The sequence below is a fragment of the Crocodylus siamensis genome, chromosome 4, assembly GCF_052110815.1.
Source record: "Crocodylus siamensis isolate JL-2025a chromosome 4, ASM5211081v1, whole genome shotgun sequence".
In the NCBI taxonomy this organism is placed as follows: Eukaryota; Metazoa; Chordata; order Crocodylia; family Crocodylidae; genus Crocodylus; species Crocodylus siamensis.
In genome coordinates, this window is record NC_143398.1 from 76,457,389 (window position 1) to 76,478,875 (window position 21,487).

General features: G+C 43.7%; 1 protein-coding gene across 2 annotated transcripts in view; it reads right to left on the bottom strand.

Moving 5' to 3' along the window:
* PPFIA2 (PPFI scaffold protein A2) overlaps nucleotides 1-21,487 on the bottom strand; it is a 600,314-nt gene that overhangs the window by 103,258 nt on the left and 475,569 nt on the right. For both annotated transcript variants that reach the window (XM_090042615.1, XM_090042614.1), the window contains exons 9-10: nucleotides 19,175-19,321; nucleotides 14,497-14,631 (exon numbers count right to left, since the gene is read on the bottom strand). In XM_090042615.1, the coding sequence (XP_089898741.1) occupies nucleotides 14,497-14,631; nucleotides 19,175-19,321 (282 nt within the window). The remainder of the gene's footprint in view (nucleotides 1-14,496; nucleotides 14,632-19,174; nucleotides 19,322-21,487) is intronic.

Genomic DNA, 21,487 nt, shown 5'->3' on the forward strand with positions numbered 1-21,487 from the left:
CCTGGCAAGGCAGCAGTGGCAGTGGTGGCAGCAGTTCCAATCCTGGCTCCATCTCTAACTCAGCCCCGGGGCTTGGGCTGGGACTGAACGTGTTCCTATAGCTGCTGTTGCCTGGCCAGGTACAAGCAACAGCTACCATGTGCTCTGGACCGTACAGCCATGAAGTATCCTGGAATTAGGCAACTACTTCCACCTGACTGAAGAAACCAAGGCCCTCTTGAATGCCATTGACTCCGATGTGCTGTGGGAGCATCTCCAGGCCACTGATATGTGGTTTGGGGCCCATGAGATGAGCAGTGAATGGTAGGAGCAGATTGTCCTGGGTACCTGGGATGATAAATAGTGTCTATAGAACTTCCTCATGTGCTGGGCCATTGACATAGGCATCATCACCCAGCTGGCACACCACTTTGAGTGGTAGGACATCAGCATAAGGCCATCCCTGACTCTAGAGAAGCAAGTCACCATTGTCACCTGGAAACTTGCCACTCCCAACAATCCAGTGGCAAATCGAGGGGAGAGCCAGGTGGGGGCCATTTCCTCTGGGTGCAGGCCTGAGGGGGCACCGGCCGGGCAGCCAGACCATTGGCAGATAAATACACAGGCAAACTGGGTACATGTGCCCAGGGGTCTGTTCCAATTCAGAGCCCCGGGAACCTCACCAGCAGGGAAGTGAAAACCGCAGTTTAAACTCAGTGCCCATTTTTTATGCCAAATTTAAACTGCAGCTTTCACATTTCCTCCACCAATGGGGCTGTGCAGAGGCAGGGCTGGGATTTTGCCTGAAGAGCTGTGCTGTGCCTGCAGGCCAGGTGGTGCCACATCTGGGGGGAGGGAGCCGAGCCAAGTTGGAAGAGTTATGCCCTACCTGGAACAGGGTCGGGGGGTGGTTGGGGCTTGGCTGGCCATGCCAGAAGGACCATGCTGCAACTTGCGTGCCGTGGCACTGAGATGGCCTTGGGGGCTAGAGCCCCCCCAAATTCATGTTGGCCCCCTGCAGCTGAGCCCCTCCCAGGTCCAAGGCCTGCCCACAGAGACATGGCACAGGAGTGGCACTCCCCACTGGGCCCAGCCCAGCTCAGCTTAGCTCAGCCCTCTGCATCCATAGAGCTGCTCGGGATAGCCAAGGAGCAGCTCCCTGCACGTAAGTGTAACAAGAGGAGGGTGCGGAGTGAGACTGAGCTGTGGGTGGCTGTGGGGGGTTGGGAGGAAAGGGCGGATGGCTCTCTGTGTGGGGGAGGGGTCTGTCTGTGTGTGCGTGATATCTTTTATTAGTTGGGGGGGCCTTGCAAGCATTGCAAGACCCATGGTTGTAAGAAGCACTTCTGGTTTGGCCGCCGTGCTTTGCTGGTGCTTTTGCCTCCCCACCTCATCTCTGTGACTGGCTGCTGGGAGGGACCCCCTCCCCCCACCCTGCTCTGTGATGGGGGGGGTGGGGGCAAATGTAAGCATTGCCCCCAACTGCCAGAGACCCTTGGTATGCCACTACAATGATACTCCACTCCATCACCAACCAGTTTGAAGTGGGCAAGTCCACAGCAGGGGCAGTGGTCTGGAAAATGTGCAAGGTCATCAGGTACATGGTGTTAAATTGTTTCATCTACTTCATCAACCAAGAGGAGGTGGCTTCCACCCTATGGGCTTCTTTGACTGTGTGGGGGTTGTTGAGGTGTGCTTACAAAAATCCTGTGCCTGCCACAAGGTGCCATCGAGTTTATCAACCAGAAGGACTTCTTCTCTGTCATACTTCAGGACAACATAGACCACCATGGGCACTTTATCCACACCTTCACTGGTAACAACTTCACCCTCCCCCAGATAATAGATACTACATTCTCGCCCCCCCCCCACATGTTGAGATCAACAGAGTAACTGTCCTACCCCTCATCATCAGGGATGTGGTATACTCTTTCCTTCCTTGGTTCATAAAGCCCTATGTGGGGCACCTTGACTCAGTGGTGACACATACGTGGTGCACGGGGGTGCACCCCCTGACAGGCCGTGCTCCCTGGTTAGGTGATGGGTAGGGGGGCCCAGTGGGAGTGTCGGTGCCCCTGCAAGTGCCAGTCAGGGAATGGGAGCGCTGCAGCCACTTCCAGAAGCCAGTGAGTGAGATTGGCTATGGTGGGTTCTTCCCCTCCCCACCAGTCACTGACTGCTCGCTGTTAAAACAGTCAAAGCTGAGTACAAGTTAGAACAGTTACTTTTGCTGAAAGCAGAGATAGAATTTTGTGAAAAGTGTTCTTTTACTGGCTGCAGGCTGTTTCCATCCACTATCATATTTCTGTGAGAATCTACCCAGGAGCACAGTAAGAGTTTGGTTTCAGTGCAGCATTTATATGAAGGCATTTGTCATGTGATAGGCATGTGGGATTCATGAATACTGATAGTTTCATTGTGGGGAGTGTCAATTGTGGTAAAGGTAGCAATATATTGGCAACTTTTTGCCATTTGGCAATATCTGTTTCTGTCTGGTGTTTGCTAACCAGTGGAGAGTTTGCTCCTGATCAGAGCTGTTCAACTTCTGAGTGGCCATGGGGAGCAGCAGCAGGAGAAGGCAATGGAGGGAAGCAGTGACAGAGTGAGTGGGGGTATGAGGGGGAAAGGGGCACCCATTTTGGGAAACATGGGAATCCAAGGAAGCAAAGTTGCAGGAGCTCATGCGCTATGAGTTAACCACTGGAAGCTGACATGTGGCCCACAGGCTACCAGCTGGATAGCCCAGTTCCTGATCACAGGATTGTAGGAAAGTAGGGCTGAAAGAGACCTAACGAGGTTATCTAGTCTAGCCCCTCTGCTCAAGGCAGGATCATCCCTGACTAAACCATCCCAGCCAAGTGTCTATTTAACCTGCTCTTGAAACCATCGAAGGATGAAGATTTCATAATTTCCCTAGGTATTCTGTTCCGATTTTGAGTAGCTTCACAATCAGAAAGTTTCTCCTAATTGGCAACCTGCTGAAGCTTGTGAACATTGCTTCTAGTCCTGTCTCCTACAGTCACAGAGAAATGCCCATTTCCATCTTCTCTGTAATCAGGTATTTCAAGACTGTTATTAAATCCCCCCTCAGCCTTCTCTTCTCCAGACTAAATAATCCTACGTTTTAGCCTTTCCTTATAAATCTCACCTCCAAAGCCCCTAATAAATTTTGCTGCCCTGCATTAGATTCTTTCTAAACTGTCTACATCTTTCTTGATGTATGGGGCCCAAATTTCAACACAGTACTCCAGGTGAGGTCTCACCAGTACTGAAAATAAAGTAAAAGACTTACTTCCCCTTCAACACAAACATCCCAAGTGAAGTTTGTGTTAATACAACCGAGTATACTGTATACTGTTGTCTTTTTTGTAACAAGAGAACACTGTTGACTCTACTTCAGTTTATGGTCTACTATAACCCCCAGGTCCTTCTCTGAAGTGCTGCAGCCTAGCCACTCATTTCCCAGTCTGTACTAGTGCCTGCAATTGTTCTGTCCCAAGTTCAGGACTCTGCACTTGTCCTTGTTGAATCTCATCTGGTTCATTGTAGACCACCTCCCCAGTTTTCCAGGTCATTCTGGATTCTAACCCTAGCCTCCAGAATATTTTCAACTGCTCCCACGTTGAAGTCATCCACAAATTTGATAAGCATACACTGGATCCCATTTCCCCAATCATTAATGACAATATCAAACAATACTGGACCCAAGACACACCTCTGGGGAAACTCACTTCATACCTTCTCCCAAATAGACATTGAGTCACTGATGACTATTTGTTGAGTGTGATGAGCCAAGGAGTATCCACCTTACAAGCCTTTCATCTAGTCTATATTTCCTTATCTTTTCAATGACAGCATTGAGAGAGGCAGTGTCAAAAGATTTTCTAAAGTCAAGGTATTCACTGCTCTCTTACCATCCACACGGCCTGTCACCTTATCATAGAAGCAAATCAGGTTAATAAGGAATGACTTCCTCTTGGTTAATACATGCTAGCTGTTGGCTAGAAAATGATATTTAGAGGTTTGCTTTTAAGAATTGGCTTGTAGGTAAAGTAGATATGCATTAGAACAATGGTCCAGGGGGCGGCAACAGTCAGTTGGTTTTAAAAAGCCTGTTTGTGGCATCATTTCCTTCAAGACCCACTGTGTCTGGAACCAGCTGTCATTGTGTTTTAGGCCAAGAGACAAGAGGGCATACACAGGCTGGAAAATTGAAGACATGTACACCATACTGTTCCATAACACGAGATAAGTGACTCTGCTACAGTGGCCAGGTCACAGTGACCAGCTTCAGAGCCCTTAGGATTTCTGGTTTTGGTGGATGGACCAAATTAAGACATCAGTTAGTGACCAAATTAAGATGCATGCATGTGATAGGTTTGTTGGAACAAAGGAATATGGTTGCAGGGCAAAACATGGACAGTATGACAGCCATATGAAAACCAATCAATGGTACCCAGAGATAAAGTGGAGAAGAAGAATACAAAAGGAGGGATTTCAGAACAGCAAAGGGTCCCCAACAGGGGAACTCAAGGCCACCATGGACAAAGGGCACACCACCAGCCCATCTCACCCACCTCACTGAGTAAGGGGTGGACCTTGGCCCTCAATCTTCAGGCTGCTGACATCTGACATTCAAGAGAGAACCACAGGGTGAAGCTCCAGTACTGGCCAGACGTGCCTTCCCTCTGTGACAGTCCTAGGACTGGTGGATATAGAATTGGGGGGAGGAGAGGACGATGGTTTATATTGTTTGGTATTTTATTTTGTTTGCCTTGCCTGCATTATTCTTATTTGCTCTAACTACGTATCAATAAAATCACCATACAGGAGAGATTGTGCAAAAAAAAGGGGTGGGGTATAGCTCTCTATGTGAAGGAGAGCTACACTTCCCTACAAGCTGAGATTGGCGGCACCCAAGGAGGATGACTGGAGACCCTTTGGGTTAGAGTATGAGGGGAATGTAGTGAAGGGGATACAAATCTAGGAGTCTACTACAGACTTCCAAACCAGGAACAAGTGCTTGACCAAGAATTCACCAGGGAACTGGTCAAGGCTGCACAGTCTCAATGCATGGTCATCATGGGAGACATTAACTACCCAGACATTTCATGGGTTAAGCACTCGGCCAAATCCAATCAGTCACAAAGCTTCCTTACATGCGTGGATAAGCTCTACCTGTCCCAAGAAGTTTCTGGGCTGACAAGAGGCAAGGCACTGCTGGACCTGGTACTGGCCAAAGGGGATGATCTAATCAGTGGCCTAAGAATCAAAAGGAAGCTGGGTGACAGTAACCACGAGATGATCACTTTCATCATCCATCACAGAACTGGCAAGTCAGCCAGCAATGCACTAGTCCTTGACTTTAGGAAAGCTGACTTTCATAAGTTCAGGAGCCTTGTTCTTGAGGCCCTGAGAAGCCAGGATTTCACAGGGAGAGAAGTTCATAATAAGTGGTTGCTCCTTAAGGAAGTGATTCTAGATGCACAAGGGGAGTCCATCCCCATCTGTAGGAAAGGTGGTAAAAGGGCTCAACAACCCCCTTGGCTCAACAGGGAACTCATAGACCACCTACATCTAAAAAGAGAGGTGTATAAAGGATGGAAGACAGGAAACACCACTAAGGAGGAGTATACTGCACTGGTCCACACCTGCAGGGAGCAAACTAGAAAAGCCAAGCTTCAATTGAACTCCATCTGGCTACATGAATCAAGGACAATAAAAAGTCTTTCAGATATGTGGGGAGTTGAAAGAAAAACAAGGGCAACATTAGACCCCTGGTAAATCAGCTGGGGCAGCTGACTACCAACACCCAGGAAAAAGCCAATCTGCTTAATGATTACTTTGCATCAGTTTTTCACTAGCCCAAAGGAATCACCCTACCAACCATGATGCGGGATGGCCAGAGTGAAGGTGAATATATGCTCACCATTCATGTGGATCTTGTGAGGGAGCATCTTGAGAGGCTGGACCTCCATAAATCAGCTGGTCTGGATAGGTTACACCCAAGAGTGCTAAAAGAACTGGCAATCATTATAGTGCAGCCACTGGTGAGGATATTTGAGAATTTGTGGCACTCAGGTGAAGTACCTGAAGATTGAAAGAGGGCCAATGTGGTGCCCGTCTTCAAAAAAGGGAGGAAAGAAGACCTGGGAAACTACAGACCAATCACTTTGACCTCAATCCCTGGGAAGATTTTGGAAAAAATTATCAAAGAAACCATTCCTGACAGGCTAACAGAAGGCAACATTCTGAGGAATAGCCAGCACGGGTTTGTTGCAGGTAGGTTTTGCTTGACCAATCTGATTTCCTTCTATGACCAAGTGACATATCACCTGGACAAAAGGGAAGAGGTTGATGTCATATATTTGGACTTTAAAAAAGCCTTTGACCTGCTGTCCCATGACGTCCTCATGGAAGACCTGGACAATTGAGGCCTCAACTACTTCACAGTCCAATGGCTGGGGAACTGGCTCTGAGGTTGGACCCAGAGAGTGGTAGTTGACAGAACTGAATGAACATGGCACTCGGTGACTAGTAGTGACCCCCAAGACTATGTTCTTGGACCTGTATTCTTTAATGTATTCATAAACATGGGCACGGGTGTCAAAAGCAGACTTGCCAAGTTTGCTGACAACACCAAGCTTTGGGGTAAAGTGTCCACACTTGAGGATAGGCTGGTGATCCAGGCCAACATTGATAGGCTTGCAAGATGGGTGGTTGAAAACCTGATGGCATTAAATATGGAGAAATGCAGTGTTCCACCTCAGAAATAAAAACCTGCATTACACTTATAGGCTCAGTAATGCTATACTCGCTAGCACCATGACCTCAAGACACTTGGGAGTCATGACTGACCACAAGATGAATATGAGCCACCAATGATACCACAGCTGGCAGAGTGAACAAAACTCTGGCTTGCATCTACCGATGCATCATAGTATCATAGAACCACAGAAGTAGGGTTGGAAGGGACCTTGTAGATCTTCAAGTTCGACTTCCTGTCTGGGCAGGAGAAAAAACTGGGCTCAAATGATCCCAGCTAGGTAGACATCAAGCCTCCTCTTAAAGGCCCCCAGAGTAGGAGCCAGCACCACTTCCCTTGGAAATTGGTTCCAGATCCTAGCTGCCCTAACTGTGAAGTAGTTCTTGTGGATGTCCAACAACTTATGGCCATTATTCCTTGTTATGCCAGGGGGCACTAGGGGAAACAAGGTCTCTCCTAAATCCTTCTGGTCCCCTCTAGTGAGTTTATAGACTCACCATGTCCCCCTTCAGCCTTCTCTTGTGAAGGCTGAACAGGTTCAGGTCCCACAGTCTCTCATTGTAGGGTCTGCCCTGCTGTGCCCAGATCATTCGGGTGGCCCTCCTCTGGACCCTCTCAATGTTGTCCACATCCCTCCTGAAGTGCGGCGCACAGAACTGGACACAGTACTCCAGCTGTGGCCTGACCAGTGTTGCATAGAGGGGGAGGATCACCTCCTTGGCCCTGCTAGAGATGCACCTGTGGATGCATTACAAGATGCGGTTAGCCCTGCCAACTGTGACCTCGCACTGTTGGCTCATGTTCATCATCAATAATGACTCCAAGATCCCTTTCTGCTTCCGTGCTTTCAAGAAGTGCGTTTCCCATCTTATAAGTGTGCTGCTGGTTACTACTGCCCGAGTGCAGCACCCTGCACTTGTCAGTACTGAAGAGCATCCTGTTTTTGCTAGCCAACCCCTGCAACCTATCCAAGTCTTGCTGCAGTCTTTCCCTCCCTACTAGTGTGCTCACCTCACCCCAAATTTTGGTATCATCAGCAAATTTAAATAGGGTGCTTTTCACCCCATCGTCCAAATCCCTGATAAAGAGACTGAACAATGCGGGCCCAAGAACCGAGCCCTAGGGGACTCCACTGCCCACTTCTCCTCAGATTGAATATGACCCATCCACGTACCACCAGAGTGCGACCCTTCAGCCAATCTGCAATCCATCTGACTGTGTAGGCATCAATGCCACAGTCGCCCAATTTTTTAATGAGGATGGGGTGGGAGACGGTGTCAAAGGCCTTGCTGAAGTCCAGAAAGACTACATCCACAGCAACACCTGCATCCAACGCTTTTGTGACCTGATCATAAAAGGCAATCAGGTTGGTCTGACATGACCTGCCCCTAATGAAACCACGCTGGTTGCCCTTGAGCATCATCTCTGAGGCCGGCTCATCACAGATGTACTCCATGATGATCTTCTCAAAGAGTTTCCCTAGAATTGAGGTAAGACTAACGGGCCTATAGTTGCCTGGGTCCTCCCTCCTCTCTTTTTTAAAGATAGGGAACATGTTGGCTACTTTCCAATCATCCAGCACCTGGCCCGAGCACCATGAGCACTCGTGAAGCCGTGCCAAGGGCCCTGCAATAACCCCTGCTAGCTCCCTCAACACCCTGGGGTGGAGAGCATCTGGACCCACTGATTTGAGCATGCTTTCTCCTCTGGCACAACCACCAGATTGCCCAGAGGATCTTGCAGGGGCCCCACATTTCCCGGTGCTTTCTTCATCCTCCCTGTATATTTGAAAAAGGACTTTTTGTTATCTTTGATTTTGGACGCTAGTCCTAGCTCTATGTCTGCCTTAGCTTTCCTGACAACCCCACTACAGGCCCGAGCAAAGGAGGTATACTCCTCTTTGGAGATAGCACTCCCTTGGTCCCTGAGTATCGTCTCCTTAAGGAACGACCATCATCTTGGGCACTGAGTTCCCCTGCCCTTGAGAACTCCAGTGCCTCTCCCACTAATCTCCTCAACTCGCTGAAGTTGGCCCTTTTGAAGTCTAGGGCTACTGCCTTGCTGCTGGCCCTTGACACCCTGTGCTGGATGGTGAATTCCAGCAAGCGATGATCACTATCACCCAGGTGGTCAAGGACCTGGAGGCCCCTTACCCTTATCTTGAGCAAGACCCAGGATGTCATGCTCCCATTGTACTTGGCCTTGGTGAGGCCCCAGCTGGAGTACTGCATCCAATTCTGGGCTCCACAATTCAAAAAAGGACATGCAGAAGATTGAAAGTGTCCAGAGGAGAGCCATGTGCATGATTAGAGGACAAGAGAACCTGCTTTATGAAGAGAGGCTGAGAGCCATAGGGCTCTTCAGTCTGGAGAAGCAGTCTCAGAGGTGTGCTTTAGGATCTGGGGAACACCTGTTTACCAGAGCACCCCAAGGGATGACAAGGTCCAATCATCACAAACTCCTCCAAGACTATTTAAGGTTGGACATAAGGGAAACCTTCTTTACTGTCTGCGCCCCCAAGGCCTATAATAGATTCTCCACAGAGGTGGTGCAAGCAACTACTCTAGACTTATGTGTAACAAACATGTGGATGTTTGTCTTGCTGGGATCATTTGACACTAGCTGACTGCCTGTCCCTTGGGCAGGAGGCTGGACCTGATTATGTTGAGAGGTCTCTTCCAGCCCTAATGTCTATGACATCTATGAAATCTTTTTGGTCATGCAGCACTTCATACATCCATCCTCCAGTCCTTCATAAACAAGCTTTTGTCAACTTCTTCAAGAAAAGCAGCCCTAAGAAGAGACGTAAATATAGTAGATTCATATTGGACCAAGGCAGGGGGCCACTAGATCACTTCCTTTAAGGAGGAAATGAATCTGTACTGAATGTAGCCAGATCTGTCCTACCTTCAAAAATGTAGTTCATGCAGGGAAAGAACTTTCCATGGTTGGCGGTAAGTTCATAGGCTCTACCACAAGGGGTTGGTTGAACGATCACACAGACTAAGGCCCCATATACATTGTAGATTTAATTTAGATTCATTTACTGATTTTTCCCTTGACATATTGTATTCACACAGCCATATCCGACTACTGCCACACAGTAAGGTAGCCAGTACTCTTTGTTGTCAGCTAGTCTCTAATATAGGTAGTTATTACATATTGCTACGGTAACGTGCTTGCAGTGAAAATGGGCTGTTATGCAACACATCTGTGCAGCACAACAGTCAAGGTCTGATGGTGCTCTACTCAGCACTTTTTAGTGTTATAAATGAATGTGGATCCATAGCCACAGACAGCTTCAATGTTCCTTAGCTACAATGCCAGTGTTGATGAGAAGCCTGGCAGCACAGGGCATGTGCCTGACCAGATTCCTGTACTACAGATTGGCTGATATTGCAGTGGCTCACCTTATGGCTAGCCTACAGTGAAAACTAAGCCGAAGAAAGTCTCAGATGAATCAAGTAACTTTCTGGATACGTAGCCAAGATCGCCAGACTTTTAGAATTTCACACCTTATGACTAATTTGTGAAAAAACAGCAAAAAATATTCACCAGTTCACTCTATAACATATGGAGAAACACCCAAACCTCAACTGATGTGATTTTAGAAGCAAAATCTTGTATCGCACTTGTTTTATAAAATATTAATCTGGATTTACTAAGCAGAATGGCAAAACAGTAATCCATACATACATGTTGCTAGGCCATTGAGTTGAAGGTTATAAAATCAAATTCAAAGAACATACATGAGCTATGTTTTTATCAGGGCTAATCAATGACTACTGTTCTCATCATTTATCCACAGGGAAGTAGGTTTTATGCCATCCCATGTTATTTTGCTTTGATAAAAAAGTAAAATATTTGGGCCTACTTCTTTTATCAGTTTTACAGTAATGAAACTCCACTAATTTCGGTGGGGTCACTTCTAATGAGGTGCAATCAAGAAGAATCAATATTTCTGGTTTTGTTTCAGTGTAGAGGGGCTTGGCTCAGAAGACTCACCTTTAACCTCCCAATGCAGATTTCCACTGCAGTGACTGGGACATACCTGAGCTAACTTTAAACTAGCTTACTTGGGTGCCTCTAATAATATAGCCATATTTGCATTGAGCCATTTGCAGGCTAACAGCCTGAGTTACTTAAATACTTGGGCAAATGTTACAATTTGCACCTGTACACCAGCTAGCCATGTTAAAGCATTTTAAAACATTTATTTGTTCTCTGGAAAATATACAGATTCCCATTGCTGTTAATCCAGCTCTTTTAACATTTGCATAAATTTGAAATAAGAAAATATAAGCTATTTACTTAATCAATATGATATATGGATCAGATTTTGTCACTCATTCACATTTAGTATTTAGCATTCATACTTCATATTTAGTATTCTATAAGGATATTAAAAAACACATTTGTTCAAGTTTTCATTGTATAAATAATTATAAAGAAACAGAACTGGTATTGAAGCCTAAGTGATGTTTTAGATTTTCCTCTAATCCAGTGATTTTCAACTTTTTTTCATTTGCGGACCCCTAAACATTTTAAATGGAGGTGCAAACCCCTTTGGATATTTTTAATGGAGGTGCGCGCCTCTATAAATTGTAAGTGTGGATATTCACCTACTACTGATTGATAGTCATCTTTCATGGACCCCTTAGACATAGTTTGTGGGCCTCATGGAGTATGCATATCACAGATTTAAAACTACTTCTCTAGTCATGTCAAATTAATTTTTTTGAAAAAGATGTGCAAATGCATTGTGAGCTTTCTGGTCATAATAAGAACAGTATTTAATGGCAATATCTTGAGTGAGTATCCTGTCTGACTAAAATAGATCATGGGAAAGTGCAGCTGAAAGGGACCTCACAAGATCATCTAGTCCAGGCCCTGCTCAAGGTAGAATCATCCATGACTAAACCATCCCAGCCAAGTGTCTGTCCAACCTGCTATTAAAAATTTCCAGGGCTGGACATAAAACTTTTTTAGATAGCCTATTTGAAGGTTCAACCACCCTAATAGTCAGAAAGTTCCTCCTAATCTACAAACTAAATTTCTTCTCCTGCAGTTGGGGGCTATATAGCCTAAGAGGAAAGCCTGGCTCCATCCACTCTATAATCATGCTTCAGGTATTTGAACACTGCTGTTAACTACCACCTCATTTTTCTTTTCTCCAGACTGAATAATGACAGAGGCTTTCCATAAGAGCCCTTGGTTTGTAATTCACTGCCCCCAAGACTCCAAAACAAATCAAATGTGTTGGTTATGTGAACACTTTGCAAACCAAAGTTTTCCCCCAGACATTTGCAGTTGCATGGAAGACTGTGAAAAAAAATGTGGTGGCATAATTTTGGGGGTTTTTTGTTTCTTTGTTTTGAAATAATCTTCCCTTCTTGACTTTGGAGAGGCTACTGCACTTATTTATCTACACTTACTTACCGGCTAATTCATTACTTTTTAACAAATAGCAAAAGAGCCTAGACACTTTATACTTTATATATAATTACATCTATATTTTAATGTTTGAATAAATATATAAACATAAATATCTCCCTTGCTTTTACTTCCCTTTCTTTTCTCTCACTATGATTTCCCATCAATTTCTATTTTTCTTCTGCTTCACAGGTTAATCTTCCCTGAGATTCATTTCCTGTCCCTCATGCCAGCTTAGCTGCTTCTCAATGCTAGGCACCTAAATTCCCGGTTCACCTCTCCCTTCCATATTCACAATCTCAGCCAGGAATTTAGGATGCCTCTTCAAATGTTGCTAGCTTCATTATTGTCACTTCCTGCCTTTCCCGTCACAATTTTAATCTTAGTTAAAAATGAGTAAGCTACAGCTGCACAGGTGAGTCAGGTAACAGTATTTGGTGTGGAGTCACAATGCCGCTTCCTCTCATGGTGTCTATCATGAGAACTTTCCTTTGGCAGAGCTCTGCTTAGGAATAACACTTGAAAATATTACATGCTGAAGACTTCTCACAATATTCACTATTAATATTAATTCAGTTAAAAATGGTGACAATAAAAGATGTGCTTGAAGCTTAAAAATACTGCCTGGCCCCACAAATACAGCAGAAATGATTCAAGAAACGAAAAATTATTCAAAAATATAAAACAACACTCTCCTACACTGCTAAGGGCACTAGAATACAGGGTCATTTACTGTATCAATCACAGTTGGGCAATTTAAAGCTGCTAAGGTTGCCTTTTACATGCACATGAGGTTTTAAAAAAAATTGGAACATTTGTCTGTCATTTCATTTAGCTCATTTTTGCTGAATCTTCATTTTCAGCCTGCCTCTCAGAATACAAGCCATTGACATAAACCAAAGTGATCAATGAATATCCTGATTACTGAATACTGATCTTGACTTCATGAGGTAAAATATACACATGTGTGCATGTGTGTATAATGTTCTCTTCACTAAAATGCAGAAAAATTAGCTTAATTAGTACGATTAGGTACTGATGACCCCATACAAAGGGATGAAAATTATTTTTTAGCATTCATTAGATGAGAAAATGTGGCTGCAAAGTTTGCTACAATCTTCCTTCAGTGACAGAAAAAGAAAAGTTTAGACCTATCAGAGTAATATGTAACATCATGTCCTATATCAGCTTTTTCCATCTTGTCTGACTATAAAATGTGATGGATAAATTATTTTATGCTAGTAATGTGACAAACTAAAGCTAATAATCCTTGAATTACAGAACTAGTTTCATGCACAGCTCCAATATTTAAAATGTACTTTTGTCTTGTTTTTCTGTAAGAAAGCTGCTAATATAGAAAGCAGGCTGTCTTTGGTCCCTTTAGGGCTTTGCATTTTTTATGTGATTTATCAACTGTATTCTGACTATCTGCTACAAGAGGGTTTTTTTTTTTAAAGTAAATATTCCAGATGGCTTTGTTTTTATTACGCAAATGATCCCAAATGCCAGTAAGGAAGATTTTATTTTGTGTCATTTATTGTAGTGAAAATGATTGTTGTGTCTTTTCTAATTGATGTGGTGTATAAAAACATCATGAAAAAATAAATATGATTAATAGCATGACTGTTTCTTTTGTTGTTAAGTGTGAAATGTTTGAGTATTACAAACTAAATGGATTCATGAATTTTTAAAGATCCTGGAAATATATGACTCCTTATACAGATAGGCTAAATACAGACATTCAAAAAACCTGAGGTAGAATCGATCCAAGTTACGCAGTTTTCTGTAAGTGGTGTAGTTTAGATCGGTAGCAAACCGATCACCCTTTGGTGGTGGGGGGCAAGTCTTAGACTGGATTCCACCATTTTTAAGCCAGTCTATGCATGCTGAACTTCTGTTCTGTTACAGATATAGACCAGTTTTGTGTGCAGAACTCCTGTTCTGTTATGGGTATAGACTCATTTCCAATCATTTATATAATTAAAAGTGTAATGTCTGTACCTGGCCCTAATGACCTTTAAAGTAAGTAAGGGTAGTTAATTTGTCTGCCCACCAACACTGGGAAAACACAATCAGGTTACATAATATTGTCGTATTGAGTTGCACCAATCGCATCAATGTAAGATGGTAAATAATAACTGTGTCATATACTTAACATTTGCTTCTGGTACATTAGCACAGGGCATTTTTTCCAAATCGCATTGAAACCGTGTTGCTTTTTTTGTTACTGTTATTGCTCTTGTTGTCAAAAGGAGGAATAATAAATCAAAATTAAACCATATATGCTTTTGAAGTGAACCTATTTCTCAGTGCAGTACCTTTGTCAATGCTGCTATTCTCTGAGCCAGTTCAGCCTCTACTTCTGGCAATGTCTCAGCCTTCCGCATTGTCTGTTGAAGCTTCTGCTCAGCTAGCTCAAGACGTTCTTGCAGCTGTCTGTTTTTTTCTTCCAACTGAAACCCAGAGATGGAAAAAAAAATTATAAAAAACAGAATTAAAAACTTGTTATAGTTCTTAAGAGAATTTTCTGAGAAGGTCAGTCGAACTGGGTACAGGCAAAGGTATTATCTAGCTTGAGAGACCTTATTATGCTGCTGCAAAAAGGATTAATCCAAGTATGGGTGAGTATGGGCCTCCCATATTTACTATGCCTGATTTGAGGGCTAAGGACTTGGGGCCTACTGAGGCTAAGAAAACGAGTTACAAATTGTAAAGCACAAAGATGAACAAACACTCCTTTTCCATGATCTGTGTACCGCTTACTCAAGCAAAAAGCAAAGTACTGGTGCCAGTAAAAGCCATTTTGGAAAGTACAAACAGAATTATTGAGTCTAGTTCATTGCAAAGTTAAAAGGGAGCTAAAATACGAAGTAGTACACATTTTAGACAGATACAACTGCCACAAAATAGTTGGAACTGATGCCTGGAACACTGGATGATATTTCTGCATTTTGCATCTAAGTGTCATTTGAGAAAATGGCAGTGGGATAGCTTTTATCCTACTGGAGGAAGGGGCCAAACCCAAGACACCTTCCTTGCAGGGCAGTGCTCTCATTACTGAGCCAAACATCCTCTAGTTTGGGTTTCCCCTAGCCTCACATTATCTTCCTTTCTTCATTGCCCATTGGCCAGCTTCAACAGGAAGGGTGGAGTCTGCTCTTGGCAATGCAAGCCAAGGGCGTGCCAGTTAGGGCACTAAGCTAGAAGGTGGGGTTGTAGGTTCAAGCCATATGTGAGTAAGTGGGAAATACAACCTGGGTCCCTCATTCCTGGGCAAGTGGTCTAACCACAAAGTTTTGGGGCTAAAAGTTTGGAAATCTGCCCTCCTCTCTTCCTTACAGGGATTTGACTAGGTGGAACAGGAGTTTAGCAGACAAAAAATTGTCAGAGCAAGTTGTTAAGAAGGGGGAGCAGGATCTAAAAATATGTTCAAAATGGCACTGACACAGTGAAGTTAACTGAGTAAATGCTACATACTTGCCAAAAGGGGAGCTGAATTTGGGCCCTTGTGACTTTGTACTTCACTGCATTAAAACACATTTCATACATATATATCTTGCCAAACCATCCAGATTTCTTGGTGTCCCTGACTTGCCCCCCAAATTATATGCCCCTCACATTTTTGCCTCACATAAAATGTTAATGTTATTCTAAAATCATTTAGCACAATGATTTTATGCTTTCTTCCAGATCACTGAAAATGATCATTTGAATACAGTCTGATGCAGTTAGAAAACAATGTATGTGCTAAAGCATTATAAAAATGTCTGACAGAAGCAAATGATTTTCTTTTTTACCTTTCTTCTGTGTCTTGGGGGAGAACAAGTCTACATTTTCAAAATATTCATTGGAGTTTTCAATTCATACAGTTTAACCAAATGAAAAGCAGTCAGCGCCACTCACTTTACCCAATGGTCAGGCATATGACTAGCTTTTCTGTTGCCTCACACCCCTATATAACAACTAGGTGAGTAGTCCTGTCTTCTTCCTCACTCCCCACCCTGATAGAGCATGTAGAATGCCTCCAAGTCATCCATCCTTGCTGATTCCAGAATAAAAAGATGTGCTGGAAATATTAAAGATAGGAAGAAGGGGCAAAATGCCATTGAGCCCACTTATTTTTGGACCAAGCCTTTGTTAAATTATATCTGAGGCTGCTCTAAGGCACACAGCTGGCTGGTAGGCTCACAACATCAGGCTCCCCATGAGCAAAGATGTGTGTTTCCTCAGGGACAAACAGCAACGGCATAAAGTGTGCTGTTGCTACATGTTCTCAGGAGATGCCTGTCACACATGCTCTGGTGTGCTCCATGTTACCCCGGGCAGGGTAGGGGAGGCTGGGCCCACCAACTGTACTGTCCCCAGCAGCCTTACCTGCAGACCCAGGGGCCTCCAGGAGCTGCAGCCATGGGGATCCTGCAGCATGGAGCCTGGCTCTGGTTTTGGGTGGCATATGCTGCCACCATATGTGCCACCCCCCTGTTTTTAGGCTTGGGTTTTTTTGGCCCTGGAATTCTGTGGTCAACCCTTCTGCCCCCCAGTGCTGCAAAGCAGCAGTGTGGGGAGTGCCTGCATGTGTAGTACAGCAGCTCACACTGTGGCTGGCATTGTGGCTTAGCTGGTTGAAGTACCTGTCTAATAAACAGGAGATCCTAGGTTCAAATCCCAGCGGTACCTCTTTACTTACTGTCTTCCTTTTGGAAAGGCAGGGGTTGACTCCATGGGTTGCCATTCCCCTCCCACCACCCCAGATCCAAGTCCTGCCTGGGGCCAAGGTCTCAAAGGGGTCCTGCTTGATCCCCCTGCCTGCCTTGGTGAAGCTCCTGCAGGATGCTTAGTAAAGGGGCATCCAGGATGCTCTGCCCCCCATATTAACTCTTTGCAAATGTACATGGAGGTTGTGTTGAAGGAACTCAAAGCTTAAAAAAAATTCTCACCCCTTCTGGCCCCACAGCTAGATCTTTTCTACCAGATGGGTCTGCGGTGATACATACCGCATGTTTGTGCTCATCTCGGTGCACCCAAAGACTATGTCTATATGACATGCTAATTATGCCGAACTAGCATTTTCAAGCATACCTCACTGTTCTGCACTGCTGCCACCTAAACTAGAAGTAGTTCAATCATGCCTGGTGCAATGTTTCAGATGAACAAGTTAGAACTGTTGTGTGGCAGTGCTAATTAGTGTGGATATCCTGACAAAACTGCTAGTTTTGTAGGTAGCCTGTGTGGAGCAATGCAGAATATCTGAAGGCCTTGGCTGCCTGGCGCAGTAAGTTTACCATGTAAGTGTGGCTAAAGGAGAATCAGGGCCAAAAGTCTGAGCTATTATACAACCTTAAGAAGAAATGACCTAACTGTTCAGTAACTATGTTTGCCCCGTTGCATAATAGGGATGTAACATTTCCCACCCCGTGACACCTGATGATGACAAAACATATTAATACATAGCAACTAATAATACCTCACACACCTTTATAAAGTAAGTATTACTTTATAATTACTAATTTTACAGCATTATACATCTGTCTTACTACTGGTTGTATTGAACCAGTGAAAGAATTAGGAATACAAAATGAGAACTGACTTACAGTGTCCTGGATGAATTGCTAAAAAACATCTCGTCCTATATAATTCACAACCATCAAGAATTTAATTAGGCATGTTTATTTCTAGAATTTGAAGACTGGATCAAGTTTTAAATGATGGGTGTTGCATTCCCCCATTTCTGTACCTCAGGTTTTACAATACTCCTATAAGCAATACATAATATGCTGTGCATAAACATTGTGAGCTGTTTTAATACTGAGACTCTTCACACAATTTCTATCCATAACTGATTAAAGTATTTTAGTTTACCCTATTTTTCACAAATACTGAGCATTTGGTGAGGGAGTAGTCTCTCATTTTTAATTACGCCATTTCTATTTTGTGACTAATGGAATCCAAGTGAACACTATATGGAAAAAAAAAACTTTCACTTTTTGCCTAGGTAATGTCACTTGAGATGCACTGGGTGGATGCAGAGGGTATGCAGTGGCACTGCTGCACACCCTTTTCAAACTGGACTATACTGCAGGAGCCTCTTGGGGAAATTTTAAACCCCCAAAGCAGGTGAGAATCCCATACTTTCCTTCTGTGTGAAGAGGCCCATCCCTGCTTCTTTTCATCCCTGGACTCTGACCTGCTGCTGCTTTCCCTGCTGTCCTGGGAATAGGGGAAGCTTCAGAACTGCTCCTCCCTGCTTCATCTAGGCTGTGTGGGGGGTGGGCTCAGCTTGGAACAGCAACAGCAGCAGTAGCAGCAGTGATGGGCAGGGGTAAGTTTCCCCCACCCTACCTGGTCCCCTGGAAGCAGATACAGGGAGGAGGAATGCCCCCTGCCCACTGCCACTGTTGCTGTTTCCAGCTGAGTCCAGCCCCCATGCAGCATGGCTGGAGTGGGCAAGAGAAGCTGTGAAGCGTCTTCTGCCCCTGGACAGCAAGGAAAGCAGCAACAGCAACAGCTGGAGGGAAAGGAAGGAAGGGAGGAAAGGAAAGGGAGAAGATGTGCCTCTGAGTATGGAGGGGAAGTGGGGGGATTGCTACTGTACAGTGTGGCCACACGAGTTGGTAGCAGGGGAAGATGCTGGGAGCAGGGGTGCAGTCACCCCTGAAGCTGGGTGAATGCTCCTGCACCTCACTTTGCCAAATCCTGCATCTTCTCCTTCTAGTGCAGGACACCACTTGAAAACATAACTGACTACAGTTACTTTATGAAGTTGAGAAGGCAAATTGGTTTTGTTAAATAGGTTTATAGCAGCTGATGTGAAATATGTAGACTAAATTGCCCGAATTACTTTAAGGCAGATTTGTTCATTGATTCAGAATGAGAAGCTCAACCTACTTTAATAGAAACCTCCTACCATAACTCCTGTACTCTTTTTTTTTTTTGGTTCCTTGGTGCTAACTTTTATTCTGCATGAACAGAGCCATTTCAGTGAAGCAGATACTGAACCTGGCGTAGGATGGCCTCCTTGTTTGCCAGTTCATTTTCCAGCTTATCATTCATGTCATGAATAGAGGTGGATTCCCTCTGTGCACTGAGGTAGCGCTTCTCAAGGGTAGTGATTCTTTCTTCCATATCTTCTTTTTGTGCCATAGCCTAAAATGAAAAATATGTATTTCAAATGCCATGTAGTTTAAAAGTTAGTTTAATTTTAAACAGGGCTGTGACTTTTGTAAAGAAAGTTTCTTTTCCTTTGGATTCATATGTCTTCATATAAAAAAATTACAAATGTTTACAGCAGAATGTAAAACCACCCACCTACATAGTTAAATTAGTTGATACAGCACTCAGGAAAACTGAAAATTTCTCACCTTTTCAGCATTTTAATATAGGTGATAAATATTACAAGCTGTTTAATAACAATTTGTTTACTTTATAAATAATTGTAGACATCAGAAAATACAGGTCATATAGTAATCTAAATATCACAATGCAATACTGTAAACAATATGTTTCAAAAAGGGAGCTATAAAGGACAATAACAGGAGTCTAAAAACACTTAGGTCCTGAACTGACTAGCTTAATACATTTTGGATCCAAACTTTCTTTTACTCACAGTAGTGTCATCCAACCTAGCTTTTAAAATAGTGGGAGAGAGGATAGAATATCTGCTAGATGCAGATTTCCTAGTTAAACCAGGGCTGCATGATCTTAAGTACAGATGCAACAAGTGTGTAAATGATTTGCAGGTTCCCCCCTTCCCCTGCATCCCACTCAGTTCATAAAGATACGTGTTGAGCAACTGCTTGCAAATGTATATGGAAGTTTGTGCTGAATGAACTCAAAGCTTTAAAAAATATCTTGCCCCTTCAGGCCCCACAGTTAGATCTTTTCTACCACCACACTCATATCTCCCACTCATTGGTTTCACCTTTGATGTCTCCAGAGAACAGGAAAAGAATGAAGATCTAATCCAGTGTCCCGTACACTATCATACTCCTACAGAAAATGCTGAGCTATTACCTACATTCATCTCTGCAGGGAACAGATACTAAGGAACTGTACCTCCCTCCTGAAGCATTCCCTTGGACAAGAAGGAAGCCTTAAACCTAACAAATGACTGTAGTCATCCAAAAGATAAAGGAAACAAACAAGCAAAGCATTACTGAGCACAAGGACCAAGAAACACGCCTCACAGTCTTAATATACAATTTCTTGACAACATAAGATTGGAAAGACCTTTTTGGGACATCAAGTCCAGTTCTCAAGTTTCATAATTCTCTCTCCAAAAGGATCCCAGAAACAGTCTTTCAAGAGCCTCTTGCACACCACAGCCACAAGGCTTGCAATAATAATACAAAGATCTTCTACTATCTTCTACTATATTCCATATGAAGACAGCTAGATGTTTTGGTCACTGTAATGACAGTGAAAATATTAGGTAAGATATACTCATATGCTGCCATAAAATGAAATATGCCCCAAACAACAGAGGACACCAAAAACTCCCCAATGATGCTTCCAAATCTGACCTGGAGGAAAAATTCCTTCTGGATCCCTAATCTGGCAATCAGTTTGACCCTGAATGAATGATCAAGACCCACTATCCACCTGAAAAGTTACTTTGAATAATTAGGAGCATCACAGGTGATTGCCAACCTCAAACTGTAGCTAATATCTGGAGGAAAAAAGGAAAAAGTTAAAAATTCACACAACCCCAGAAGCCCCCTCCAAAAAAAAAAAAAAAAAACATTCAAGGGGGAAAAATTGTCTCACCCTAACAGTAAAGCAATAAAAGCCATGAGATTAAAAGACACCTGCCCCATGTGCTATAGCCCACCCAGAGATCAAGTTTTCCCATATGGATATCAAACACTTGAAGTCACATATCACATGGTGGCATAGCCGCTGACTTTTATTTTTGCTGTGGGGGGACTTGATGTTAACATTTTGGGACTGTCTTATCCAATTAGGGATGGGTGATCACCTTATGCCTCTTCCCAAGGGGAGCCAGAGTCCTCAGGTCCCCATGTACTCATTGCCTATGCATAATGGATTAGCATTTCCAAAACACTCCTAGGTTATATTATTACATCCCTAAATTTAGCAAGGTTCATCTTGATGACATTTATGTTTCTCTCCTCCCCCCATTCAAAAATTTCACTCCTCTAATTTCAAGTCTAATGTTTTCCATGACCAGCTTTGTCCATTTGATCTTGTAACATTGTCATTTGACTTGCATAGCTTTTCTCCTGAGATTCTTTTCCTTCCTTCCAAATATATGTATAAAAAGTAATTATAACTCTTCTCAACTATCATTTT